Source organism: Serpula lacrymans (genome assembly GCF_000218685.1).
Source record: "Serpula lacrymans var. lacrymans S7.9 unplaced genomic scaffold SERLAscaffold_8, whole genome shotgun sequence".
Taxonomy (NCBI): domain Eukaryota; kingdom Fungi; phylum Basidiomycota; class Agaricomycetes; order Boletales; family Serpulaceae; genus Serpula; species Serpula lacrymans.
Window position 1 is genome coordinate 187209 of NW_006763297.1, and position 26180 is coordinate 213388.

Below are 26180 nucleotides of genomic sequence, written 5' to 3' on the forward strand. Positions count from 1 at the left end.
ATCGCTGGCGTTACAGACGTCATATGCAGTGTTATGAAAGTGTGTGGAGCTGGTATAATTCGAGTAACAGTCGCCTTGTCATGCGGACATTGATACTTACCGTATTTATCACTGGTGAGCTCATCGTGCTACAACAGTATCATTCACTGACAACTACACTTTCACATTCGCTTTCAGGCACATGTTCACAATTATGTCAAGTCTCAAGTCTATTCTTTTATACTCCTAAGATATCGTGATATCATTTAATCTAAACGTTCGTAGATGGGTCTGTCTTTTCTGTCTGTGCGTCATCCTTCTTTTCCGTCTCGGTCCCCGCTCCATGTGTCAGTTTTTCACCCACCTTCCCATCCTCGTGGGATATTGCCAGAGGTGCAGTGGATTTCTCTCGATTCTTTTCGGGGTCATTTAACTCTATGTCACGTTTTGCTTCTCTTTGCGCTATCACATCCTTTCTAGCTTCAAGACCACCTTCGTAACCAAACCATCGCTTTCGTGAACAATGCGGTCCTCGTAACAACAAGATGAAAAACTGCCATCCAAACAATGCCATCGATAGGCCGGATGCCGCTCGCCAACCATATTTAGTGAAAACTTGCGTCCCAACAGACGTCCCAATCACTTGACCAATGAAAAGCTGGCAGAAGGGTGAGTAAACTAAAACATAACGAATAAGTGTGACTAGCTACCGATAGAATCAAAATAGCGTTAAGACGAGCACGTGCAGCCGATGAGATGCTGTATACACAAAGTTCTGGTTCAGACTTTTCCCCTATCGTTAGTGAACACTTGGTAAGTACCTGAACACTGATGTCGCCAAAGAAACTTGCTGCATTTGCCTAAAAACGTCCAAACCAAAACACGCTAGAATAACCGCGGCAACGTTGATTCCGCCAGCTGCAGTCTGTACCCCCTGGAATACCACGAGCATGAAAGTGGCAACTAAAGTGGCATACCACGGCACGAGACGATCGATCAAACGTCCAGAAAGCGGCCCCACGAATACTCCCAGCATTCCAACGAGTCCAAACAGTCCAATCACCAGACTAGATGAGGAAACAAGGTGCATTTCAGTGACAAAATGTAGATGCAAAAGTAAGAATACAAACGTGGAGTAATGATATGGTGGCCCACCAAGCAGAAAAGTCAAAGTTACCCAGAAGCTCGTGAAAGTAGCACTGGAAGCTATGTTTATGAGCGCCGCCTGTATAACAAGTGGTTCTGTAACAGCATATTTTGCCATGGAATAGAGGATTTTAAAGTATGTCAAATCTCGGTTTTTGGGAGGGTAGTCCGGGAGGATAAAATATGAACCAACGAGCACAAGGCACTGAACACCTATTGCCATATAATATACGATCCTCCAGCTGTTGAAATTCCCAATAACTCCAGCAAGCACTCGAGCTATGAGCACACCCAGCATGAGGCCTGATAATACAACTGATATGGCAGATGCACGGCGTTCAGGCGGAGCAAGATCTGCTGCCAAGGGCATAAGAATTTGAGGCGTAACTGTAACAATTCCTATGAGCAAACATAAGGCCTCAAAGACTCGTAAGTTGCTCGTGATGGTCAGTCCAATCGTTAGGCACGTTGAGACTAGCACTAGGGATAGAACTAGCTGTCGTCGACGAACTAAGTCACCCAATGGAGATATCAGTAGCAATCCGATTGCATAACTAAACAAAAAGATATGTAATGCGATTGTATATCATGAAACCTTACTGCAGTGCTTACCCTGCTTGCACCAGCGTTGGAATCCTTTGACAAAAAGTTAGTGATTTACTTCGGGGCCTTTTGACGAGATAGACATACCGAGAAACCTCATCGTACGTCACGTTAAAAGATTTCGAAAATTCAACTACAGTTTTTTTACATGAGGAGTGATCGTTTCAAGATTGAAATGGCACGCACTTAGCAATGGTTGACAATAGTACAAGTTGGCAACGACTAAACATAATTATCGTTTCATTGATTGTATACACGATAAAGTTTCTTGCAGACTCACTGAACGTGCTAGCAAAACCGAAAGAGGCATTTAGAAGTAGGCCAAACTGAAAGGGTTTCTCAGGATCGTAGCGAAGCCTCTTCGGAATGGGAAGAAAGCCAAAATCCGTGGTATAGACGACGTTTTCCAATGCCGTGCTGTCGTGCTTGGCTGGAGCGACAGGAGGCTGCCCTACTATCGTTTCAGCAGGTGAGTGCGACATCAAACGCTACGTTCGAATGGGCTGTCAAAGTACATTATTATACACTAGGAAAAAGGGCTAACGTTATAATCTGCTGACTGTTAAAAACCACTGGTTCTATATTCTGACTCGAAGGTGCCGATGCTTTGCAATTGGCTGGCACAGATAGCACATTACCAACACGTTCCGAGTCTATGCTGTTAAATATTGAACCAGGCCGATACTGCCGATCTGTTCGACTTGAGTAATAAATTGGACATGCGAGGCTCATGCAGTCGGTGATTTCTATGCAATTGGCTGCTTGATGTAATTGACGAAGAGATAGACAATTGCTGCCATTGTGAATGCTTCAATGTATGCTAACAACGTTCTCAATGATGTGTGAAAGAGCTTCAGAATGAAGCATTAATGAAGTGCAGACGAGGACTGGCAGCAGGATAAAGGCGGGCGGCCACGGTAGTTGCCGGAAATCAGCCCCAAGCTAGTCACATTGACACTTCGGATGATGTGCGCCGACCTTTATCTTTCTTATCTTCCAGTTTCCTGATCTTCCCACTGTCTAACCTTGAAATACACGATAGTCAACTATTCTATAGACCCATCCATCAGTATTCATTCCATGTACAGTTAGCAAAGAGTTCTCATTCAGAATAGGGTATGGTTTACTCCCTAGTAGCATACCCGTTTCACCGTCTACTTTCTTCGAGTTTCTCATCGGCCACTGACGATGGTGGGCTGATCATAACCACTGATGCTTTCTCTGTGTCACACTCACTTTCAGAGCATTTACGCTTCCAAAACTGCACTCCTCCTCCATATCCGATCCAGCGGTCTCGGGGACAGTTTGGTCCCCTTAAGATAAGGATCACAAATTGCCAGGCGAACCAAGCCATAGAGAGGAGCGCACACGCGCGCCATCCGTGTTCTACAAAGACCTTTGTTCCGACGGATGTACCCATCACTTGACCGATAAATACCTGACAAGATCGAATGAGGATGACTTTGGTACGACATCATTCAATTCACACACATACCGAGAGGATCAGCAGGGCATTCAAACGAGATCGAGCAGTTGAAGATATACTTCAGAATTGAATGTACAGCGTTAATCTCGTTCAGATGATAAAAGCCAAACTATTTACCTGAAAATAATTGTCGACAGCGCTACTTGCTGCATCTGCCTGAACACATCAAGCCCGAAACAGGCGATGATCACCGCTGCTACATTTATGCCACCCCCGATGGTTTGTACTGCTTGAAAAACGAGTAGCATAATGATTGAAACGAGCGCAGCAGACCAGGGGACAAGACGGTCAATCAGACGCCCTGAGAATGGTATAATGATAACACCAAGCATTCCAATCAAGCCAAATAGGCCGATAATTAGTCTAAAAGAATCTCAGATTAGAATGGGGAGATATACTGGAGCCTAGAGTCCACGCACGTTGAGTATTCATAGGGGGATCCTCCCAATAGAAAAGTGAGCGTCACCCAAAAGCTGGTGTAGCATGCACTAGCAGCGCTGTTAATCAAGATGATTTGCACAACCACGGGCTCGGTTACTGCATATTTGGCCATAGACTGGAAAATCTTGAAGTATGTGAGGTCCTGGTTTTGGCAAGGATAATCGGGCAGCATGATATATGCTCCGAAAAGTACGACGGATTGTACTCCAATGGAAACAAAATAAACGATTCTCCAGCTGGCAAAGTCACCAACAATTCCTGCTGCCACTCGTGCAATGAGGATACCGAGCAAAAAACCAGATAATACAACGGAGATGGCAGATGCTCGACGTTCAGGAGGTGCAAGGTCAGCTGCCAAAGGCATAAGAATCTGAGGAGCAACTGAAGCCACCCCAACGAGGAAAGAAATAGCTTCAAAAACTGGCAAACTGGAAGTGAGCGCAAGTCCAACGCTTAAGGCGGCTGAGGACAGGATAAGAAGCAGAATCAGCTGCCGCCTGCGAATTAGATCGCCTAAGGGAGATATAAGTAACAAGCCAACACCATATCTACACACCATCTTCATTGTCGTGGTCATAATCATCAAAAAGCAAATGGCTTACCCTGCTTGCAGTAATGTCGGTATTCTGATGATACTGTAGTTAGTGATTTTGAAGAATCATTGCTGAGAGAGTGCATCCACCTCGAAACTTCGTCATAGGTGACGTGAAAGGATATGGATAATTGAACTAAAATACTCAGGCGATAAGGCTCTAGTCAATTTCAGAGGATCAGCCGAAACGCATACTCAACAAAGGTTGACAGTAGTACATGTTCGCGACGACTACCACATATTAATCAGTGAATTTTATCATCTCCTATCATCAACGTCGAACACTTACGCAGAGTGCTCGCAAGGCCAAATGAGACATTCAAGAGAAGACCAAAATAAAAAGGTCTGTGAGGGTCGTATCGGAGCTTTGTGGGGATGGGAAGGAACCCAAAGTCTTTGGTGCGTGACGAAATCACCTCAACTTCCTCTGTGATGCTGTGTGTGGCCGATGTCTCATTCACTATAGTCTTAGTAGTTGAAGTCGACATCATACACTGGACAGAGGGAGTGGAGCACTTTTTTTCCACCATACACTCCATGGTCGGAGTATATCAACCCAAAGAAGCTTCTCGAGGAGCTCCGCAGGGATAATCAACCTGTCACTACTGCTATAAGTGTCTACATCGTGTAGGAGAAGCAGGTCGGGTACTCACTTTGCAGTCGTTATCAGTAACATTGAATTCGAGTTCTCCGTTATGGTCTGCGAAAATCTCACCTACCCGAGCCACGGGAAGCTTTGATCTATTCCTGGTATTCTTGAAATTCTCAACACTTCAGTCCTGTAACTTGGACCACTGTGGGATCTTCTGGTTGCAATGGAGCATCAAGAGGATGATCGATATCGAAGGTAATGCTCTTTGGAATCTTGCAAATAATAACCTTCATTTTGCCATAGATTACACGATCGTCATATTGTGTACATCAAGCAGACACAACCTTGATTTTTGCGTCATGCACGACAGATACTGCCCCGCAAACCCGCGGGAAAGGGGTTGACCTTCTGCGTGGGGAAGTATTCTGTGCCAAACCTGTTAGACGCCTAGACATTTTCGCAGGTTTCTCCCAACCCTTCCGATTTCTTTTTCTCCGTTGACTCAAGCCCTATGACATTGCTATCAGTTGGGATAACACGATTGGACTGTATGGGCGTAACAGCGCACGAAGCACTGTCACCTGTTCGTTCTTTTGGAGCTCTGTCCTTTCTCGCCACTAAGCCCCCTTGATACCCAAACCACGTGTATCTGTCGCAGTTCGGGCCCCGGAGAAAGAGAACGACTAGCTGCCATCCATACCAGGCCATCGAGACTGCTGACGCTGAGCGCCAGCCATGTTCGATGAACACCTTTGTACCAACGGATGTACCCATAACTTGTCCGACGAACAGCTGTTGCATTATCGTATGCTAAAATGAACCAAAATTTGAAATTAACAAACGACATACCGAAAGCGTCAAGACGGCATTTAATCGGGATCTTGCAGCTATAGATATACTGAGAACGTAAAGATGATCAGAGAGCTGGAAAATCATCGTCGTTGCGAATAATTATGTACCTAAAGATGGCAGTAGAGAGAGATACGGTCTGTGCCTGCCGAAAGGCATCGAGGCCAAAGCAGAATATGACAACAGCAGCGATACTTGTGCCACCAGCCGCTGTTTCGATAGCTTGGAGGACGAGCAAACAGAGCGTCGCAATGAGCGTCGCATACCACGGTACAAGACGATCTATGATTCGGCCTACAAAAGGGCCAGTGAATATACCCAACATCCCTAGCAAACCAAAAAGTCCTATGACCAGTCTGCAGAAAGTCAGAATATTGCGGCGAATTAGAGTGGGAAAAATCTTACGTAGAGTAGTGATATGGAGGGCCACCCAGTAAAAAAGTTAACGTCACCCAAAAATTTGACCAGCACGCCATGGACGCAATGTTGATCAACGCAGCCTGGATCAGCTTGGGTTCAGTGACTGCGAATCCAGCCATCGAGTGCAATATGTTGTAGTAGGATAACTCGCGATTCTTTGCAGGATAGTCTGGAATGATCCAATAAACACCACACAGAACGACGCTCTGTACCCCAATAGCCGCATAATACACAACACGCCAACTCGTAAAGTTTCCAATCACTCCTGCAATTACCCGAGCCAACAGGATGCCCAACATCAACCCAGACTGGACAACTGACACAGCAGCCGCACGGCACTCGGGAGGGGCCAAATCAGCTGCAAAAGGAAGTAATATTTGTGGAGTGACATTTAGTATCCCGAGGAGAAACGAGAGTGTTTCGAAGACTCTTAAATCTTTGGTAACGGCTAATCCGACTGTGAGGCAGGATGTCGCGAAGACAAGTAACATGATGAGTTGACGTCGCCGAACTAGATCGCCAAGTGGAGAAATAAAGAGTAAGCCAATGCAGTAACTGAAGTTAAATCACATCAGAACTGGATGCATATATGCTGCAAGAATTTGAAATGCACCCTGCTTGAATTAGAGTGGGTATTCTAGGACTATATGAGACATGGATAATCGGGGAAGAAAAAGAAAAAAAAGAAGAATAACATACCTAGACACTTCAGAGTATGTTACACCGAACGATATGGAGAGCTGGACTATATGAACTTGTTTAAGTAAGTCAATAGATATCCTGACCAACTGCCTACTCAGTAAAGGTTGACAATAATACAAATTAGCAACGACTGTGAATATAAATTAAGTAGCAAAGAAAATAATACATGTTTGGGAACTGACCAAATGTACATCCAAGGCCGAAGGATATGTTCATGAACAGACCAAAGTGAAAGGCCTTTCCAGGTACATGGCGAAGTCTCTTGGGTATGATAAGAAGTCCAAAATCCTTGGAATTGATTTCAATAGGTGATAAATTTGATGACCCAGCAGCATCGGGATCTTCACTGTGGATAACCGCTGGCGCATGAAATTCTGGTCCAGACATAGGAACGACGGCTTGTTAGGACAAAACGCGACAGCGACAGGATATCATCTCTGGAGGCGTCGCAGTATACGTTATATACCCAGAGTATTCATAAGTCCAAAGATAGTTCGATAGTATTATTCATTGCCTCGGGGAGACAATGGGCAGCCCATGTCTTGACAATCAATAAATCCTGCACGAGTCCGTCTTTGAAGTGCCTTCGGTTGGTGCTATGAAAGCATAACATTATATGAGCCTTCGATGGTAAAGAGAATGGAGCCATAATGGTGGAAATGCTGTCTCCAGAGGTAACCGGGTGAGCTGAACATTTGACGGAACAGCGATGGAACACTCTGACGTGAAATTCGTCAGGGTCGGCTAATTTACCATATCCGGTGAATATAATACTACAGCTACTCCGAGTCAGCAACTCCAGCAACCAATAATTCTCGAAATCGCATGTGCACTTTGCACCATCGCTTCGATAAAAAGCGAAGTGCACCCGTTAAACAAGAAATACACCTAACGTATACAATGACCTACATACAATCCAACTATATTATCACATCATATACGTTTGTGAGAGCGCGAAAAGCGTATTACTTCGAAGATGCTTCTATGCCAGCGTCGCGGAATGCCTCCAGGGCGCTCCACGCCTTACCAGACATCACACTATCCATCGCTAGCCGCACACCTTCCTTGAAGTCACGAGCTGACCCCTCGACAACTAACAACGCTGCCGCATTTAGCAGAACAAAGTGCAGTACAGGAGTTAAACTCTCTGGGATCTGATCACCAGATGTTAGGAGCGTCTTGAATGTTGCCGCATTGTCAGCTGGCGTGCCACCACGGACAGCCTCGAGCGGGTGTACGCTCAATCCAAACTGTTCCGGATGCAGTTTGGTTTGGGTGATGTTCCCGTCTTTGAGCTCCCAAGCCCACGTATCGCCCGCACAGCTGATTTCATCAAGACCCTCGGCGCCACATACAACCAGCGCGCGCTGAACGCCGCCCTCTCTCAGCGATTGAGCAAAGATGGGGCCTAGTTCGGGGTCTGCGACCCCAAGTACCATTCCTTTCGGCCGCGCAGGATTGATGAGTGGTCCCATGACATTGAAAAGGGTACGGAACGGTAAGAGTTTTCGGTGCGGTGCAAGAATCGCGAGCGCAGGGTGGTAGTGCGGCGCGAGAATGAAAGTAAATGGGATTCGGGCGATAGGCATTGGCGTTCCCGCTGTTGGGGGAACGAAGATACATCCCAAGAGATTGCAACAGATCAGCTGAACCAGACGCAGAAGTCGATGCCCGACTACCATGCTACGATCTCCCATGAGCCATCGCACTAAAAGATATGGCATTTCGCTCTCACCTTGACGACTCGTGCACCAGCGCCTGCTGCTACAACTCCCGCCGTGGTGCTGACGTTGAAGGTGTCGTGGCCATCTCCACCAGTTCCTACAATATCGACTATGAAGTCTCGATCGCTGCTTTCGACAGATGCTTTAAGAGCGCGCTCGTGCATAACATCAGCTGCTGCTGCAAGTGCTTCTGGTTGCGTCTCGATCCGGTGAACGTGTAGCGCAGTCAAGAAAGAGCCTATCTGAGTTGGTAGAACGGCGTCTGGCGTAAAAACATGATTGAGAGCTGACTTGAGATCGTCTGCAGTAAAAGATGCTGGTGTCTTCACGAGCTTTCCCAGTAGAGACTTGAAAGATTCTGGAGAGTAGGTCATTTTATGGCGGTATAATCCTAGGGAGAATAGTCCTTATGGGTGGTATTTCGGCCGAAGATGGCTTGATGTGACTACCTTTGCAACGTTGGACTTATAAGCAACTTATAAGCAAAATTTTGCACGGAGAGTACGGAGAATCTGATTGTTTAAAGATGCAGAGAAATCATCGAATGCTGATTTGGAAGCGAAACTGACATCTGACTCCGATTTGGCTGTACGATTGCAAAAGCCTCTTTGATTGATACTTCGCCTCAGTTTGTGACTTGATAAAACTTGATATGATACTCGGCCAAATCGTATATGCACTGTCAGTGGGTTAGCGTGAATTGCCGAAGATCCTTTCCACAGTCAGAGGCTCGTGATTAATATTAATATTTCTCACCGCCGTGCAAATTTGCATGAATCATCCAGCATAGACTTGAGACCATATCATAATATCATAGCAATGGTCAAAGCGCACGCTTTACAAGCAGTGCTGTATCACCATTGATGGGCTTAGGATTCAGGCTGTATAGTACCGGCATCAAGGCAAGGTGAGTATTCTACATCTAGTTTCAAGTTATTTCGCCGCTAATACAATTCTCAGCCCATCAAAACCATCCTGTATCTGACCGGAGTAAACGCATCTCACTATCCATACGTACATCATTGGATGGTGACTCGTTGCAAGACCGCCAACTGAACGCCAACAGTAGTATAAGTCTATGGCAGTTCGGCTGTGAGTACCCTTTTCAGTGATATCACACCTTGTCTCGAGATCTATACAATGATTCCATACATTACACTCTACAATTGTCCAGGTTGAAAATTAAAATATCCTCTGCTCCAATCTTCACTAGCTCGTCCATGACATTCGCTGCATTCTTCTTTTCCACCATACTACTCACGGCTACCCAATTTTCCTCTTCTAACGGGCTGATGGTTGGCGCTCTGCGGCCGGGCGTTATGGTTGTAGCTACCGGGAGCTTGTCACGAGAGATATTGTACTCGCATACCACGTATTTCGACGCGGCAATAACACCAGCGATACGACGGGTGATGAGGTCTATCAGAGGAGCGTGATCGGGGTTTTTGGGAACACTGGATTTTATGAGAACAGCTTCTGTCTGAAGCACCGTCGCGATTGCGTGTAAACCAGCCGCACGCATGGTATCTCCGGATTCTAGACGAAACTGAGCACATCGCTGTAGTAAAGAGTGCGTTGGTACTCACCTACGAGATCAACTACACAAGACGACGCTGTTTCAGCGCGGATATATCGAAATTAAATCAGTTTACTCGCCTATTCCATCAGCCAGTCCAAGGGCACACGCAGCCTCTACACTCCCACCGACGTATTGGATTTTTGTCCTGCTCTCTCCGGTAAGCTGGAGATTGTTGTCGATCTTTTCAAAGTAGGCAGCCGCGAGGACTTCGAAACTTGTAACGACACGCTTCCCTGCTAGAGACTCGACAGACTGTATCGAGCCTCCCTCTGGAACCTGGACCTGTAATGCGCACTTCCCAAAGCCGAGCCTTTGTATTTCTGTGACTTGTTCTTCCATATTTGCTTCCAAGATCACATCATGCCCTGTTATCCCGAGATCAACGTTACCGCTTCCGACGAAAGACGGGATATCTGATGCTGGAAGGAAAACGCTGCCTGCCGTCAGACGGGACTGAGCCCTTTAAAGATTGTAATCTCACAGAGCTATTGGGTGATTCATGACGAGACAGACATCTAGTCTGTTGTGTCGTCGAAACTGGATATCGGCACCTGAAGTAACAGGCTGGTTTCACTTGCTAGACCCTTGTGGAGAACTGAACAGACTTGCCCGATAGTATCTCTAGACATTTCTCGTACAATCGCCCTGAAATGAAATAAGCCCAGTTTGATTCAGAAACATGATCATACATGAGTATTTATTGGAAGACCTTTCTTCGGGATGGCAAATAAGAGGCGGCCAGCCAATGCATCTGGATCTGACTCCATCGTTAGAGCATGAATTTGAACTGACTGTAATGCAGACAACGCACTCATTTGTATTTTTAGATGGTAAGACTCCTTCAATCGATGGCAGCACGAGCGCTTTCCTAGAGCCTCAAGTCAACTGGTGGTGGTTGGTGAAATTTTTGAGTCCGAGTCAGAGCATAGATGGTAATCTTATCTTATCAGTTAAAAGCATTTCACCACGTGCGTCTCAGCACGGACCGTTAGAGCCGCGGCCGCAGGTTTCTCTTGTTCTTTCACCATGGGCTTATTGGGATCGGCGACAGCCAAACATTCATGGAACAATTTCTCAGTGGCCGTCAAAGCAGCACACTGATATCCTATTGCGAGGACCATGTTTACATCGATGTTGTGTGAGCAAAGATGCTTTGAGCAAGACTCTTCGATTTGGGAGACGCACCTATGAAACACCATACGGCCTGGTTTATTCAATCCTTTGAGAAAGTAAACGTCTTGCACATGAAGTCTCAAGAGCCGGAGTACACCTGTCATATTACGCTCACGTTTTTAAATGCGAGTGCATATCTGTTGGCCAAAGGACATTTGTCGAGGAAATGAGAATCAGCGAGTTTGTTGCTTTGTTTTGCCATCATCACTTGTAATATCATCAAGTCATTTGGCAGTGATCCTACTAAAATCTATAAGTTTTTTGTTTGCTTTTTTTGTTTACTTTTTTCGAGTTGAATATTTCATAGGAAGGCGTGAATTATTATGATGTCTGGATGTACCGGCGCTCTTTGAATAGAATAACACCACTGCAAAATATGGGGAATGAAAGTAAATTCGCCTTTTGTTACCCTACACGAACACAAGACTTGCAATACAAGTACGTCTATGGCTTTGATTGGGGTTCTGGAGAACTTACTAGTATCTTATTCTTTTAAGCTTCTGCTTTATAGCGTCGTAAACCCTTGGTAACGACGTTGCCCCACTGCGTCGGGTTGTTGCCTTGGTCAAAGTTCAGAGACAGTTTGCTCGTTCCAAGTATGTCCACAAGGTATGAGGCACAGACTTGGTGACAAAAAAAGACTTGTTCTTCCTGGCCGTCCATATTTGAAGCAAGTATACCAATGCCACGAGCACGCAGCAGAAGTGGAACGAGTGGATGCATGTTGCCCTCGAGGCGGCGAAGTAATCAGTGTTGGCTATGAACAATGAATACCACCTAACGACTCTATGAAACGACAAACAGTGAGTTTCTTTGTGTTTTACCTTCAGTGCCACTACGACCTGCTGGTGATGTCCACATACCCGCACGCATCCCCTTCCAGTACACACTACAAAGTCCTCAATAAAGTCTTCCTTTCATATCAATGTACACCCACTCTCTTAAGGATGGCATTAATTTGTGGGTGACCGTCACGAGCACGGCCTATGCTAGCACTCAAGTTACGCGTTCATGGAGGCCCCGGCGACAAAGGTGCGATGAAGTATTTCGTATATGCATAGTACTCACTTTCTAGTGACATAGACATAGACAAAAATGGATGCAGACCCCGGCAGCGTTCTTTCAATCACGCCCTTTCGCGCCCTTTCGCCAAAATCTCCCCGTCTTTCTGCTGCCTTACTTCCTGCAGACATCTTACTGCCAATTTTCCATATAGCCGTTTTCCAACATGACTTACTCCACAGGGGTACTGTTCCTGTCATCCTCTCTCACGTCTGTAAAACCTGGCGTGACTTGGCCATTAATACCCCAACTTTGTGGACCACTATAGTCAGCAGAAGACCGGGAATTCCTCCTTCACTTCAAGCCCCGGAAGCTCATGGCCACAAGCGCAAAACCGACCCTCTTGACGCATTCCCTCTGATTAAAATCTTCTTATCGCGTTCTCGCGACTGCCCCTTGAATATCTATCTTGATCTAAGCTGGTGTAATTCTAATGAGGCCATCCCGGAAGTTCCTCAAGTTGGTGATACACCGTTTGCTATTCTGGATATTATAGCTCCACGCCTTGGAAGTGTGAAGGAGTTTGAGGCTAGGAGCCTCAGCCATGCCACGACGTCTATTGTCAGTTCTCGAATTTGCCCGCGAAAAATGCCGCTACTAGAGAGGTGGGAGATAAGGAGATGTTGTGTATGGCAATGTCTTCTTGACGACAACAGTACCTCAGCAGAGCAAGAGATGGTTCCATATTTGACCGGAGCTACAGACTCGGGACAAGCCAACTCCACACTCCATCCTCAGGTCTATTTCTTTGTGCAGGGTCCATACTGAGTGGAGTCGTTGGTCGGTCACGAATCTCACCTCGCTCACTATTGATTACCTCGCATACAATACTCGACCTTCTCTCGACGACTTGCGTCACATATTGATGGCCATTTCTCACACTCTCGAGTACCTTCGTCTATATGGAGTCATACCTGAAGTAATACGTGGCTCGGAGCCTACCTTGCCAGCAACAATCTCATCCATGGTCACACTCCCCAAGGTCCGTGAATTGGGAATCGGATACACCCATCCCATAGAAGCATTAGCGTTCCTACACGCGTTCCACTTCCCTTCTTTGACGTCGCTGGCCTTTGAGGATGTCTACAGGCGCCTTCAACACGATAAAATCAGCTACCACGAAGCTATCATGGCCCTGCGCATCAACATTGATCATGGCCAGCGTGAAAATGATGCATCCTTTCTCCTGCATGCCATGGTGAACCAACTGCCTATTCCCCTCAACAAAATTAAATTTCTCAAGCTGTCAAGTGTTTGCCTCTGCTCCTGGCAGCCGTGTAAAATAGGCATGACGTCCAACCAGCAACCTCCAGTTTCACCGTGGGCCAAGTTCACCAATCATTGGTTTCTTCTGTCCATGCCATCCTTGGTGACGCTTGTCCTTGACTTCCCAGACGCTATCATCTTAGATTGTCTCAACACGGGGTTCCCACGTTGCTCTTATCGAGGCGAGGGAGAGTCACGACTGACTGAGAGTTTTTCCTTCCCGGTCGAGCAGTTATCGGAACTCCACATTCAGAACGTGAACCTAGAAACCCTGGCCTCATTCCTTCGTTGTCGCACCTTGATGGCCGCCAGAACAGGTCCCTGGAAGGTTCCTGTGTGGGACAGGCTTGAACTCCCGATAAAATGGCGCGATATGAAAACTGACTTCCAAGGTAACTTGGAAACAATCACGCGACAGTGCTGGGGCACTACCCCTCCGACGTATGATTCATTCGGAAAAATGAACGGTAAACAATCAAGCTTGGAAAATCTACTGTGAATTCTTTTAGGCTACTTTTATCAGGATGGGGCCACCTTCAAGTTTTATTTCTAGTAGACGGTCACGCTCCTGTAGTTACCTTGTCGTTTCATACGAAAACATTGTTAAAGCAGATTTATAATATCATTACGCCTTGCGAACTGTTTGAATATACTTGAGTATGTAACGTCGACGTGGTGGTTTTTCTTTGAAATTCATATCGACTTGAATTTATTGACCTGTTCCAGTGAGGTATGAATTTTTCACCATAGGAATTTTAATCCTTCTGGTTGTACTTGGAGTTTGGCCAGTTCTGTGAATTCTGCGTCCTTGGCCAGTTCACCTTTGCTAGTATCCGCATCTTGTTGTTCCTTTTTGTACAAAGTTCATTTTCGGCTAGTCTTTGTCGATTACTAGATATACTTGCACTTGCTTGCGATTATTTTCTACCTTTTCTTAGCAAATAAGCCAGGAAGTATGTTTCCGTTTTTACCATAGAAAAATACACTTACGCTGGCCCAAAGGGAGGACCAGCACATCATCCGCATGGACATTATACTGGTAGCACCTCACGACCGGATACTCGATAATCTGGGAAAAAAGTGGCCCAAGTTCGCCAAGAAGTTGCGCCTCTGAATCATAGGCATCGCATTCCCAGATTTCAGACTGGCGACCACAAAGCCCCCGTTACTAACATGTCGTCCATCAGAAAGCCAGGTAGGGTAGTGTGCCTCGTAAGAAAATGAGCCGCTGAATTATCCGTTGAATGCGACTCTTGATGTGAACATCCTTGGCATACAGGTCCAAGGAGCCAAGGAGGCCGTGGTGTCCATAATAATCAGCCGAACGAGCGCAGGAAGCTCACTCGATAAGCGTTGTAGTGGCGAGTAACGGGAAAGGGGGAAAAAGGATGGTTGAATCTACAAGAGGGCGTCTGCTCGCTCGGATAAAGCTTGGAAAAGCGTCGAATTTACTGTCCAATTTACCTTGCGTTTCCCGGTGAAATTTTGACAGAGGCTCAGGAAACACGTTTCTTTCCAAGGTTCGATTTTATTTCATTTTTTCGCCGTTGGTTAATGGAGACTCAGACAATTGCAAGGGATCATATGTAGAATTGGTAGCGCATTGAGCAGAACTTGGACAATCCTTTTCGCTGTCCTCATCAGTCTTCCATTAACACTTGAAAGAGAAACATTCTCGTCTCGAGAGTCCTTGAAGTCCATTTTCAAGATCACTCGTAGCCAATGTAAACACAAGACAGATAACCCACAGGAAATGCACACCAGATATTCTCTTAACGCCAGACTGACAACTATTTCCCAATGTCATATAAATTGTTTGTGATTGAACAGGTGAAATACATTGACCTGGATAGCAAGGCGTAAATATTTTATGGCAACACATAGTTATCTAGACTCTCAAACGACTTCATATGACAATTAAACCAGGGTCGTGCGACGGCGTCTGCGAGAGAACCATGCTACGCAAGACCTGTATTATCTGGGATCACTGTATCGACAAGGCCGCTAGTTGCGCGGAAGATACTGAGCTGTGATAGCAATGATTCCGTCAACACGCATAGTCACACAGCGGCGCTTCACCGCCACACGATAGGACCTACGTCAAAAGGACATCAGCAACGTCCTCCATTAGATCGATAGGTAGACAGTAAAAGTGAGGAAAAAAGGATCAGTAGGAAGGCAACGGAGGAATCCACACGAGTTTATGCGCTCTCGGACAAATAGTCCCTTTGGACTTTTACATCCGCGTTGTGTTCATCATAAAAAAAGGAGAAAGCGACTGGGTCGACATTTTAGGAACTTGAACTCACCATGGAATGTTACGCAACGAGATTGCCCTATGTTCAGATTGTTTTCGACTGTAGTGAGGCCTCTTGAAGTAAACAGCGTTCACAGTCCGATTTCGATTTCTACACCTTATCGTTTAGTAATGTTGCATGAATGTTGCATGAAGGTTGAGAACGTTGGCTCCATCTTCTACTGTCGAATAATCCAATAATCAAAAGACTGAAAACATCAGAGAAGAAAAGAAAGAAAAAATCGAATAAAATAAGAATCGATGTCACGTGTCACTATCATGGCATGTCATTGTCACGTCACTGGCTACCGATCCTGCCTGAGAACTGTACAGCAGTAACTAAGTGGACCTTCTAGTACTATCTTTATTACTCGCTGGGTATAATATCAAACGCACACATAAAAAAACCATTATCCATGGGCAAAACGAGTGTGAACTGAGCCAAGTCGATCGTGAGCATCCGTGAGTATTAACTACTATGGACACGAACGGGGCACAGGTAGGTATTTGTCCACGGCCATAAGGGGGTCCGATGCAAAAAAAAAAAAAGCGTGCTAACAGTAGAAAAGAAAAGGCGTCTCAGATGAAATAAAAAAAATGCCACTCAATATAGGCACTCCTCCTTATCTACAATAGTAACGACATCATGCCCAACCCAGATGCAATGGCCAGAATTCCATGAATGCTCCCAATAGCCCATCTCCGCTCGCCCGCGTTTTTGTTTAGCACAATTGCGTTCTGCGTGAGCCCACTGTTCGTCGTCAGGGGTGGCGTCACGTTGCGCAGAGACTGGGTAGGAAGCATGTTGGGAGAAGTGGAGACGAGCCACTGGGGTGCCAGGGGGGTACCGTCGTACTGGTATAGCTGGAGGGTGTATCCCTTGACTGGATCCTGAGAGATGCCCCACTGGACATAGATTTCTGTATCATTATAGTTTTGGACAAAGTTAGAGTAGGCGGCACAAGGGTCTTGGATTTGTTGGTAGCCATCACCGAAAGGGATTGTGGTGATTGACCCGTTAGGATTCAAGGTATAAGTACCGTGACACCAGTTCAAGACACCCGTAATGCAGTTGGGCTGTGAACCTAATGAAAGAGTCAGAACACATTGAAGGCAGAGCCATGTTAAAGCCTTACCATTGCCGTTCATACGATACCGAGCGATTTCGTAGTAACCATCGGACGTGCTAATGTGTCAGTATAAGCAAAAGCATACGATGTAAATTGTGAGCAAAGTCTCACAAAGAATAGGATAAACCGGTCGTCTTCGGGTATATGAAAGACTCGTTGGCAGGTTGGGCGAACCCCTACAAATCGGATGCTAAGTCACACATAAGAAAGAGGGTCGTAAATTGAAGACATACTGGGCCAGTCATGACATTTTGACTACCCGAGCTCCAAGTACCGTAGATGTTGGTGATGTTATGTATGGAAGTGTAGACGATGTCTTGGCCCAAAGCGGGGACCGCGAGCACAACAGCGAGGAGAGAAGCGAGAATCATCGAGGAAATCGTGATGATTATGTCCAAGGGTAAGTCTTAAGTGACGAGGACGTTGGGAACGATGAAGAGGACGCTGGAAGTGCTAGTGATGCACGTTGGAGACGGTGAGGATGCGAGGATGAGTGAGAACGAGTGGAGAGTTTTGACTTGTTTGGCTCCCGTCTTTGTTTCATGCACCTCGCTCGGTCTGACCCGCCACATGCTCCAACGGGGTCTTTTTCTCATCGACGGCGATGTGTGGCAGCGTGGTACTGTAGCGCTCATATATAATTCAGTTGCAGAACAACGGGCTGCAGCTTTTATACTTATACTTCACGACCTCATGTCACAATGCAGTGTTCGTCGTGGCGCTTGCAATGGCGCTCAATGGTGACCGGTGACTAGTGGCGCTATCTTATCGGTAATCTCATGGAATAAATGCATCAAGTTCATGCAATTCATGACATGCAGTATGCAATAAGTAGCGTCTGAAAGACGTTCTTGATCAATGCTGACTAGTCTATAGCTGTTACGTATATTACATCCTACAACAGCGCAAAAAACATAAATGCTCTCGAGTCTTGTGTCGATGAATTGTGAATTGGAAAGCGTTTGTGGTACCCATGACCAATGGATCTATTTTCACAACAACAGTAGTATGCAAAAGGCTGACCATTGCCCACGTCCGATTACAGGAATTTAGTCTTTCTTCAGGTCTCTCCGTACAACGAACACACGTTCGCCATCGTCAGTCACAGTTAGTTCCTGCATACCACGTACACCCTCCAATCCTTGCAGATTACGGCCTTTGGCGAGGACAACATACATTTCTAGGCCATCACCAACCTAAAAGGGAGTCTCGGGGCATGAACAAAATAACCGAAAAATGGACGCGTCATCACTCACCTCGATGTGCCGCTCGGTAGCACTCGTAAACGAGTCAATGACTATGGACAAAACTGTAGGTAAAGGTAGGTGTGCGGGATGTGAAGTTCCTAGGGCAGGAGTCTGGTTCTTGAAGTAAATCTATTTTATGCAGAGTCAGAAAATCAAGATACGGGTGTATATCGGAGAAGGATCGGAACAAGGGATGGGAAAACAGGGGCACTAGAGTAGACTTGCCTGATTATCAAGGAATGGTTGTACTAGAGATTGAGCGGCCCCTGCTGCGCGGCAGGCCTCTCTTTCATAAGAACCGACGGGATCGAAGGAATATACGGCACCGGTTCCTGGAATAATGAGAAAAAATGAACGAGGATCGGAGTGTGACTGGTAGTATGACGGACCATCTTCTTCAATACCACCCAAAATGTTATAGACATAATAAGGAAAGAATCGTCGAGCATAAAGCATCGTTTGTATCAGTCGTGCGATTGCGCGGAGAGGCATGTCTTTTGAATGGGCGTGTCGATACCACTAAAAGAAGATCATGAGGAGAGAAGAAGAGGGAGACGAGGGGAGTATGGACCTCGAGACGTTGTTTTACTTTCTTCACGAACATGTTGCCATCAGCTGCGAAGCCATTAACAGCGAGTACTGCGCGATCAGTCCTGGTTGAGGATGAGCACGAGACAGAGAATAGATGAAAGAGTGGACGCACAATCTGAAGACCTTTGGGGCATATCGTGTCTGAATACTGTAGCCCTCGCTCTGCCTGGTATCACCTGCAATGACACTGAAGTCAGCGCCAGCAATGGCGAGGATGGTACCGCCGTTCTCGCTGTAGGGGTTGAAGGATCTCTGTTGAGGATGAGCAAGCGAGGTCATGTCAGGCATGAGGGTGTAATGGGCTGGGAAAGACGCGCTGGACAAGGTATATACGATGCTGAGAGTACGGACGGGGATCTTTGAGGCAACACTGTAGGTCGCAGGCCGCGTAATTCGCTGGAATGTGCGCGTCGCTCCGTTCTGAGCAGGCGGAGTTTCAACTCCTGCATATTACTCCGAGCTTTTTGCCTTTTCCGGCACCACCGGCTGGATTGGTCCCAGACCGAATTCATGCCAATCCCTCGAATCACTGCGCTGCTCCTTTTCCCGACGACTCTCCGGCCCTGACATATACATTGCAATTATATATTTATCTCTTTTCGTGCATATCCTGTCTATTTTATCGGGAATAAACCCCTTCACTTGGCTTTACCTCATCGTTCTTTCGTTCTGCTTAAATCACCGACTCGACGTGAGCTTTCCAGCTATTCTTCACCTGCATATTACTCCGATCACTTCTGCCAAACCTTTTACCCCTCCCCATGCCGTAATTCTCTTTATTTTCGTATTTCTCACCATCCTCCTGCCAGATAGAACCACTCCTTCAGTGGGAATGCTCAGATGGTAATTTTACCCCACCTCCCGTCTTCTTGGCTCTTCGTGTATTCTTAATCTCGGAGCCGTATTGGATCCACATATCAGACATTTATTTTCACGCAGGCTTCAAGCTCTGGCTGTGTATTACATGACCCTCAGTTTTACACTTTGCATCACCCCTGTCAACGGGGCAATGCATGTTTGATCACACTCACAACGTTCACCGCTCTGCCAACTGTCATTTTTCATTTTTCTGATATTATATCACCGCTAGTTCTCACGTAGCCTTGTTCGTAGTCCTGTCCGCAGTGTATGTTGCCCTTCCTTGCACGCACGTGAGTCCTCTTCACGGCTATCTCGATGGCTAGGACACCGACAAATCTTCTCTTCCTAGCATCTCTTTACATATCTCTATATGCTCACGCTTCAGTCGTGCCACCGTCCACCTCTGCCAATCGTATCTCCCGTCGCACCCTATGTATACAAGCATCCGTACGATCATCAACGCCTTATACTTCATTACCTCATTGCGCGTCTGTCTCCACTTCTCAATTCTCCTTCAGGCATCTCTCCATTCGGCCTGGCTACCTTGGCCAGTACTAATCTCCAACGGCGATCTTAGCGCTGCAGCGCATTGCTGCGCTCCCAGTATACTTAGCTTTCTCGAAAACTTGGCCAGAGCCCAGAAGTCCAAATATCGCCCTATTATTGACCCCGTCCCTATTACCCCCTATCCTTTCACCAGTATACACATCGTCGTGGTGATGTCTCTCAAGCAGGCCCGCCGGCGCGGCCGTGCCGCCAGGCTGCACGCACACCAGCCTTTTTGGAGCTCAATCCTCCGAGTATCGCACTAGTACCAGCAGCTTCTTTGGTCTGCTCGAGTCCGGGAACAACTTTCTAACCGTGCCATTTAGTGCCGAGAACTACATGCTCGCATTCGCACCCAATCTATGACAACTCGCGTTTCTTCTCTCCGAGAATGTCGATTTAACATCCGTCTCAATCAATGGAGCTTTCACCGTGCTGATTAATCAAAGAGGTTTCCGTTTATGGCGTGCTGTCTATGCTTTATGTCGTCCTCTCGGTCCTGCTTGCCCCACTTAGCGGAGCGATATGTTCGTCTGGTTCGCCATACCAAGCACTACCTTTATCCTTTTTTAAAATAGTCTGCGGGCATTTTATTTCCAGTTCGCCGTCAGATAAGCATCGCAGGGACATGTTCCCGTGTCTTTTGCCGATGTGGTTCCAAGCGAAACGCTATCTGTATCTCTACTGATACGAGCCCGGGTCTGGTGGAGGTTCTGTTTCTGTCCTTCTCTCAAGCTGGATCCGCATCAGATCTCTGTGGTGTGTCGACTCGTCCGATCAGTCCACAATACGTGATACACTAGCACCTTCAAGATGTATCCGCGGTCCCCCGGAGCGGCTCTAACTTGAAGGTCTCACATATCACAAGGCCGAAACCCAGTCTACGTCGAAACATCATATGGCAGAGATTATCTAGTATATTTCCAGTCATCTTTCACCGAGTTTCTAGGTTTTAGATCATCGATTGTGGCAGCCGGGAAGAGGCTTATCCAGAAGTTCGTTTTCTCGCCGCACGGCTTGGCATTCGGGACGCTTCATATAGCTCCGTTGTCAACAGCAACTGCTTCTATCGTAGTCCCCTTATCTTCCTATCTTCCATGCCCAGTGATACGATCACTAGTAGCACCGGAAGGCATAAACTGGTGACTCTGAGCTGCACCTTTACAATTTCCGGAGTTTCTCCATGGCGAAGCACGATGACACGCCAGGTTACGTTGTGGATCTGATATCTCCCCGTTCTTCCGTAAAGCTGCCCCTACACGCATTGGTACCTCTGTACAGCTGTGTTCCTAGAACATGTCCTAGCCTGTTTGAGGATCTGCTTCTCTTTCGACGCCTTCTGCATCTGACTTGTTCATCGATAGTTATCTGAAAGATAAGAGGATGGAGAAACTCCAAACTTGTCGCGCCACTTCTCGTCGTCGCGATGACTGGTATCGTAGCTGGCGGGTTGCATGAACAATTTCTTCATGACCAGGGGGTGGGTTGTGGGTGTGAACATAGAAACACGGGACAACAATCTATGGATAACACGGAATGTCGAGTTCCCTCGATTTGCTTGTATCATGGGGCCAGCAAGGACAAAATAAATTGGAAACACATGGGAGGACAGATGTTTGATGTGGTGTTACAAAGATAAAACACTGATATCATCATATCAATCAAATCGGCTCAATATACTCTTAGGTAAAAGACTGCCATCGCTCAATCTGCTGTAGACTTTTAACTCAGTACCATCACACACCAAAGTCAACCTCCCCTCCGGTCCGTGCGTAATTGCAAGTTCCTGGATGGCCTCTAACACCCGCTTCATGCCCTTCATGACACGCTGCGCCTTATCGCCGCCCTCCAGCTTTTCGCCCATAGTAGAGAGTTTTCGCCTCTCAACTCTCGAAAACGTGCCCCTAGTATGTAAAGCTAGGAAGTGGTTGGGTGTCTGAGAGAGCAGGAGTTGGAAGTAGACTTCGTCCCAGACGAATTGGTCTAGATTCCCCTCGCGTAAAGTGGTGAGCTCTACGATGGAAGTCCTAGGTATGTTGGTTCCCACTTTGCAGATTGTGATTCCGTCCTCAGTAACAGTAGATGCAGGTTTTGACGCCGGCCTGATAGCGAGTCCCGCCATCGCCGACTCCAGATCATCCGCCCTTGAAGATCTAGAGGGCACCGTAACAGGAGAGCTTACGCAGGCATCCACCTCAAAACGAACGACCATATTAAGGCCTTCAAAATTCTAAAAAGATAAGCTGTTCAGTAACTTTACATAATGCGAATCAAGAGGCACACAAATGCTTACGTAGTTGACGATTCGATGGTGGCCTGAACTCTTTTCACATCCTGGAGCAAGGCGTGTGCAGTCCCGTTCAAAGTTGTGTCCATATCCCACAACCTCTTCTTGTAAGCGAGTGTTCCATCGGCTCAAGAGTACTGTTCTCTCCCCAACTAATTGCATATCAATCCTGAAGGTTTTGGGCCTGAGAGTGTTCTGGCTTCCCTTCAACCACTCATTCGAGCCTTTAACCCAACGGACTAATTTCCTGAGGCCATTGCGATCGGATATGATATCTACAGAAGACCAATCCAAAGCTGGATCGCCATTGTCTTTCTGTATGATATCTACCGCTTTGAAAAGGGGCAAAAGGGGCGCATTTGCCATGCGATATCCGTTCTGGTCGACATAGAAGAGACCAGTATCGCGCTGGATGGTAAATGGTGGCGCTCTGTCTACCCAAATAGGCGGAGAACCTGCAAAGGACGATTAATGCAATTTTTTACGACATGACGCCACACTTACCGGGGACGAGAATGCTTGCTTACTGGCGATTCAGCCCAGTTATACGAGCCGAGATCTTTCACGTCTGTGATTTGTACATCACTGTCGTCTGTGATGGATGGCGGCTCGATGGTCGCGACGGACGCGGTGACTAGACCCTCGTACATACTACGTTCGGGCTCCTGAGGAGGTGCAACGGCTGGACTCCGGTTGCTATTATAAGGAAAGGTCCTTTGGGCACCACGACGGCCGCGGGGGGCGTAAGACGACATCTTCAAAAGTGGGCGCTATAGACGAGTGGTGTGGTTCAGAAAGAAGAAAGATTTCGGCGCTTGTCCGTCCAATTCACTTACAAGGGTGATATATAGTGCTTCGAAGATCGTCGCGTCCTGAACGGGAAACGGCTGGTAAGTAGTAATAGCCTGAGGGCGCAACCTTCACACAATAAGCTACAGATGGGCATCAGCTCAGAGAATAAAGGACAGAGAATAGGCAACTATGAAGACCTTGGGTGAGAAACTATTTAATGCAGATACTATGCAGAGGATTTTCAAGTTGGTGTTTTGGCGAGGTTCATTGTCAATGGGATAACGTTATGGAGAGAACATCGCCCACTGGTTTTTGTCGTTGGCAGAGGGATTGGTGGTACTATCCCCGGGCATACATTTCACAGAAATTTGGGTCATTTAGTTGGTGTCCAAGTCTTTGCGAGAAACAAGTAAGACTGCTTCAAAAGATGTATAGGTATAGCTGGTCCGTGTCGTCCTTGGTCTCCTGTTCCACGGTCCGTGACCTGCCACATCAGGTAATCGGGGAAGTTTCCAGAGAGTCATATAATTCGGTTGTAAAGGGTACAAAGCATGCAATGTTACAATATCTATCAGTACAAACACAATACCATATACACTCAGTAACACTGCAAAAAAACTGAGATTATCAACCGTGGAAATGTGGCCAAAATGGGCACATTTTGGCCACATTTCCACAGGATATCAATCAGATAATGACCTCTCAATATCTTGCTCTTATGTCGACATTTTTACTACATATTGACCAGATTCTCATGATGGACTTGGGTAGAAATAACGCGAAAGACTGTAACCACTTATCTGTAAATACTTTGTAACTCGTTGCTAACTAATAATCAATAATTTAATTGTTCACCAATAACCACAATGTCCATTGACTCACTATCTTATCAACACACCCTGGACTCACAAATGAGCATCCCCACTCAATGGGTTGCTCCAGATTTTGCAATCAGACGCCAGCAGGAGATTGACACCAAGTTGGAGGAAGTAGAGGCTGCTGAGTATGAAATGATATACCGGCGTCTATCTAATCTTAACCATGAGGTGATTCATCATATTATCTCGTCATTTCACCAATAACACTTTCAACAACCTCTTCAAAATCTCCACCATGATCTATGGCAACACCTTGGATCAAGCATTGATGATCATTTGATCATCAAAACAATTTCTCACTCTTTCCAAGTCCTAAGAGATTATGGAGAAAGATAGGGAGTTGATTAATAGGTGAGTACCATACATCATACCATTGAAGAGGCTTCTGCTAGTGCATTACTGGGTCTTTAGGCTACATGCTAGAGTCTATGGTGGAGGGGAGGGCGAGTAGGTTCTTCACTTTGGGATTGTTAACACTGATTTTTCTGGTGAAGGCTTTGTTTATAGCATCCTACAAAAGTGAGCGTTTTTTGGTCCCATCCCTCTATTCAAAATGGCAACTTATTTTTTTTAGGTTTTCAATTTCCGCATGCATTTGCTTGTATGCACTCTGCAGTCCAATATTTTCTGTGTCATACTTTCACCCATTTGTCTGTCATGTCCTTGTAAGTTTGGTTAGTCTCTTTCATATCCTTTACTTCTCTGACAGCTACTTTTAATAACTAGGGATTTGTATTAGGTGCTCTTTTGCTCAAGGGAGGTTCAGGATTGTGGCATGGTTTTGTGGGGTTTCAAGGGGAGAAAACAGGTATCTCATTGTTTGCCTAGTCATATACACATGTATTCTCATCTGTCTACTTTATGAATGGAGTTTATTTCCTGTCTGATTGACTTCGAGCGAGCGAGGATATTAATCTGTCCATTTATATGAGGGACCGGGTTGATTTGGGTATAATTACCAGTGAATATTATATAATACACTAACATAAGTTCCAGTGGTTATTACATTATTGTCAAAAATCCAACTACTCAGATTATACAAGTGAAAATGTGGTTGATACCTGGTTGTGATCTACTTGTAATGTGCGTAGAACCCGTTCATTTCCAACTTATTTTGATGTGGAGTGATCTGATCAACATGTGGTTGGAATGTGGTGAATATGTAGGGATTTCCGAGACATTGCAACATTGCATAATCTGAGTTTTTTCGCAGTGATAATGCCAGAAAGAATTTTTCTGATTGCCTCTAATATATACCCCCATGCATCATAGCAATATATCATCCAACAGTAACCATTTGCTTGCACATTTGAACAAACTTGATCAGTACTTATATTGCAACAGTCTAATGCAAGAAATAGTCATTTGTTAGGAACACCAATAAATGTGAGAGTGTCTGTTGCATTGCTGCCATCCCATCTAATCTTTGTATATATTTCAAAATCAACAGAATCTACTTGTTTGTTATATTTTTTCAATCTTCAAGGTAAGCACTTACATGGTTTTGTCTTGGAAAGATGATTTTGCATCTTTTGTCATAATTCCATTACAAGATAAAAACATTTCATATTTAAGGTAAGAGTTATTTTATTGATAGGGTGCACTACCAAAATCATGGACTAGTTGATCTTTCAAAATAATTACATCCGTTCATTCCAAATTGCTAACTATCATTTTGTACTTAGCATGTTGCAGCCAAATACACCCATATCTTCAAGTTTTCCCAAAGCTCTCAGCATATTTTTGCATGTACCCAACCCCACAAGTCTTCAAATGTTGGCAGACAGTAAGTAAAACAATATTATCATTATTAATGCAATCCAACTCTCAATAATGCATTGCACGATACAGAGCCTTACCAAAAGCCACAATTACACCTCAGAATTGCACCCATCTATGATTTCAGTTGCTTATCATACTGAATTGCAAGCTCGAAAC

At 45.8% G+C, this 26180-nt stretch overlaps 12 protein-coding genes across 12 annotated transcripts; 1 reads left to right on the forward strand and 11 right to left on the reverse strand.

Moving 5' to 3' along the window:
• Positions 1 to 145: 145 nt before the first annotated feature.
• Positions 146 to 2562, reverse strand: SERLADRAFT_361842 (uncharacterized protein; the record flags this gene model as incomplete). The annotated part of the gene is made up of 9 exons (XM_007319112.1): positions 146 to 637; positions 690 to 738; positions 801 to 1046; positions 1110 to 1679; positions 1738 to 1761; positions 1816 to 1861; positions 1915 to 1950; positions 2009 to 2228; positions 2289 to 2562. The coding sequence occupies 8 exons, from the start codon at positions 2208 to 2210 to the stop codon at positions 251 to 253; spliced, it is 1560 nt and encodes a 519-aa protein (XP_007319174.1).
• A 186-nt stretch (positions 2563 to 2748) lies between these two features.
• Positions 2749 to 2922, reverse strand: SERLADRAFT_391341 (uncharacterized protein; the record flags this gene model as incomplete). The annotated part of the gene is made up of 1 exon (XM_007319113.1): positions 2749 to 2922. A coding segment is annotated over one exon (174 nt), but the record flags the coding sequence as incomplete, so codon positions are not given.
• A 34-nt stretch (positions 2923 to 2956) lies between these two features.
• SERLADRAFT_469301 (uncharacterized protein) lies at positions 2957 to 3516 on the reverse strand (the record flags this gene model as incomplete). The annotated part of the gene is made up of 3 exons (XM_007319114.1): positions 2957 to 3166; positions 3224 to 3272; positions 3332 to 3516. Coding segments are annotated over 3 exons (390 nt in total), but the record flags the coding sequence as incomplete, so codon positions are not given.
• Positions 3509 to 5012, reverse strand: SERLADRAFT_469302 (uncharacterized protein; the record flags this gene model as incomplete). Its single annotated transcript, XM_007319115.1, has 7 exons — positions 3509 to 3577; positions 3634 to 4203; positions 4258 to 4281; positions 4338 to 4383; positions 4443 to 4478; positions 4537 to 4843; positions 4901 to 5012. Coding segments are annotated over 6 exons (993 nt in total), but the record flags the coding sequence as incomplete, so codon positions are not given.
• Positions 5013 to 5286: 274 nt separating this feature from the next.
• SERLADRAFT_438723 (uncharacterized protein) lies at positions 5287 to 7197 on the reverse strand (the record flags this gene model as incomplete). The annotated part of the gene is made up of 7 exons (XM_007319116.1): positions 5287 to 5631; positions 5689 to 5737; positions 5799 to 6044; positions 6094 to 6663; positions 6722 to 6751; positions 6808 to 6940; positions 6993 to 7197. The coding sequence occupies 7 exons, from the start codon at positions 7195 to 7197 to the stop codon at positions 5287 to 5289; spliced, it is 1578 nt and encodes a 525-aa protein (XP_007319178.1).
• Positions 7198 to 7775: 578 nt separating this feature from the next.
• SERLADRAFT_370316 (uncharacterized protein) lies at positions 7776 to 8908 on the reverse strand (the record flags this gene model as incomplete). Its single annotated transcript, XM_007319117.1, has 2 exons — positions 7776 to 8456; positions 8546 to 8908. The coding sequence occupies 2 exons, from the start codon at positions 8906 to 8908 to the stop codon at positions 7776 to 7778; spliced, it is 1044 nt and encodes a 347-aa protein (XP_007319179.1).
• A 681-nt stretch (positions 8909 to 9589) lies between these two features.
• SERLADRAFT_469312 (uncharacterized protein) lies at positions 9590 to 11038 on the reverse strand (the record flags this gene model as incomplete). Its single annotated transcript, XM_007319118.1, has 7 exons — positions 9590 to 10070; positions 10121 to 10132; positions 10191 to 10546; positions 10595 to 10664; positions 10723 to 10758; positions 10823 to 10870; positions 10925 to 11038. 7 exons carry the CDS (start codon positions 10926 to 10928, stop codon positions 9688 to 9690), a joined length of 909 nt encoding a protein of 302 aa, XP_007319180.1.
• A 1343-nt stretch (positions 11039 to 12381) lies between these two features.
• Positions 12382 to 14113, forward strand: SERLADRAFT_438726 (uncharacterized protein; the record flags this gene model as incomplete). The annotated part of the gene is made up of 2 exons (XM_007319119.1): positions 12382 to 12909; positions 13052 to 14113. The coding sequence occupies 2 exons, from the start codon at positions 12382 to 12384 to the stop codon at positions 14111 to 14113; spliced, it is 1590 nt and encodes a 529-aa protein (XP_007319181.1).
• Positions 14114 to 15190: 1077 nt separating this feature from the next.
• SERLADRAFT_469318 (uncharacterized protein) lies at positions 15191 to 15461 on the reverse strand (the record flags this gene model as incomplete). Its single annotated transcript, XM_007319120.1, has 1 exon — positions 15191 to 15461. The coding sequence occupies one exon, from the start codon at positions 15419 to 15421 to the stop codon at positions 15266 to 15268; it is 156 nt and encodes a 51-aa protein (XP_007319182.1).
• A 706-nt stretch (positions 15462 to 16167) lies between these two features.
• Positions 16168 to 17582, reverse strand: SERLADRAFT_469319 (uncharacterized protein; the record flags this gene model as incomplete). Its single annotated transcript, XM_007319121.1, has 4 exons — positions 16168 to 16995; positions 17047 to 17096; positions 17152 to 17216; positions 17274 to 17582. 4 exons carry the CDS (start codon positions 17409 to 17411, stop codon positions 16538 to 16540), a joined length of 711 nt encoding a protein of 236 aa, XP_007319183.1.
• Positions 17583 to 17826: 244 nt separating this feature from the next.
• Positions 17827 to 19268, reverse strand: SERLADRAFT_469320 (uncharacterized protein; the record flags this gene model as incomplete). The annotated part of the gene is made up of 6 exons (XM_007319122.1): positions 17827 to 18236; positions 18297 to 18416; positions 18513 to 18619; positions 18677 to 18806; positions 18859 to 18940; positions 18991 to 19268. The coding sequence occupies 6 exons, from the start codon at positions 19164 to 19166 to the stop codon at positions 18090 to 18092; spliced, it is 762 nt and encodes a 253-aa protein (XP_007319184.1).
• A 2674-nt stretch (positions 19269 to 21942) lies between these two features.
• On the reverse strand, positions 21943 to 23222 carry SERLADRAFT_370321 (uncharacterized protein; the record flags this gene model as incomplete). The annotated part of the gene is made up of 4 exons (XM_007319123.1): positions 21943 to 22515; positions 22579 to 22756; positions 22787 to 23027; positions 23084 to 23222. The coding sequence occupies 4 exons, from the start codon at positions 23220 to 23222 to the stop codon at positions 21943 to 21945; spliced, it is 1131 nt and encodes a 376-aa protein (XP_007319185.1).
• Between the last annotated feature and the right edge of the window lie 2958 nt (positions 23223 to 26180).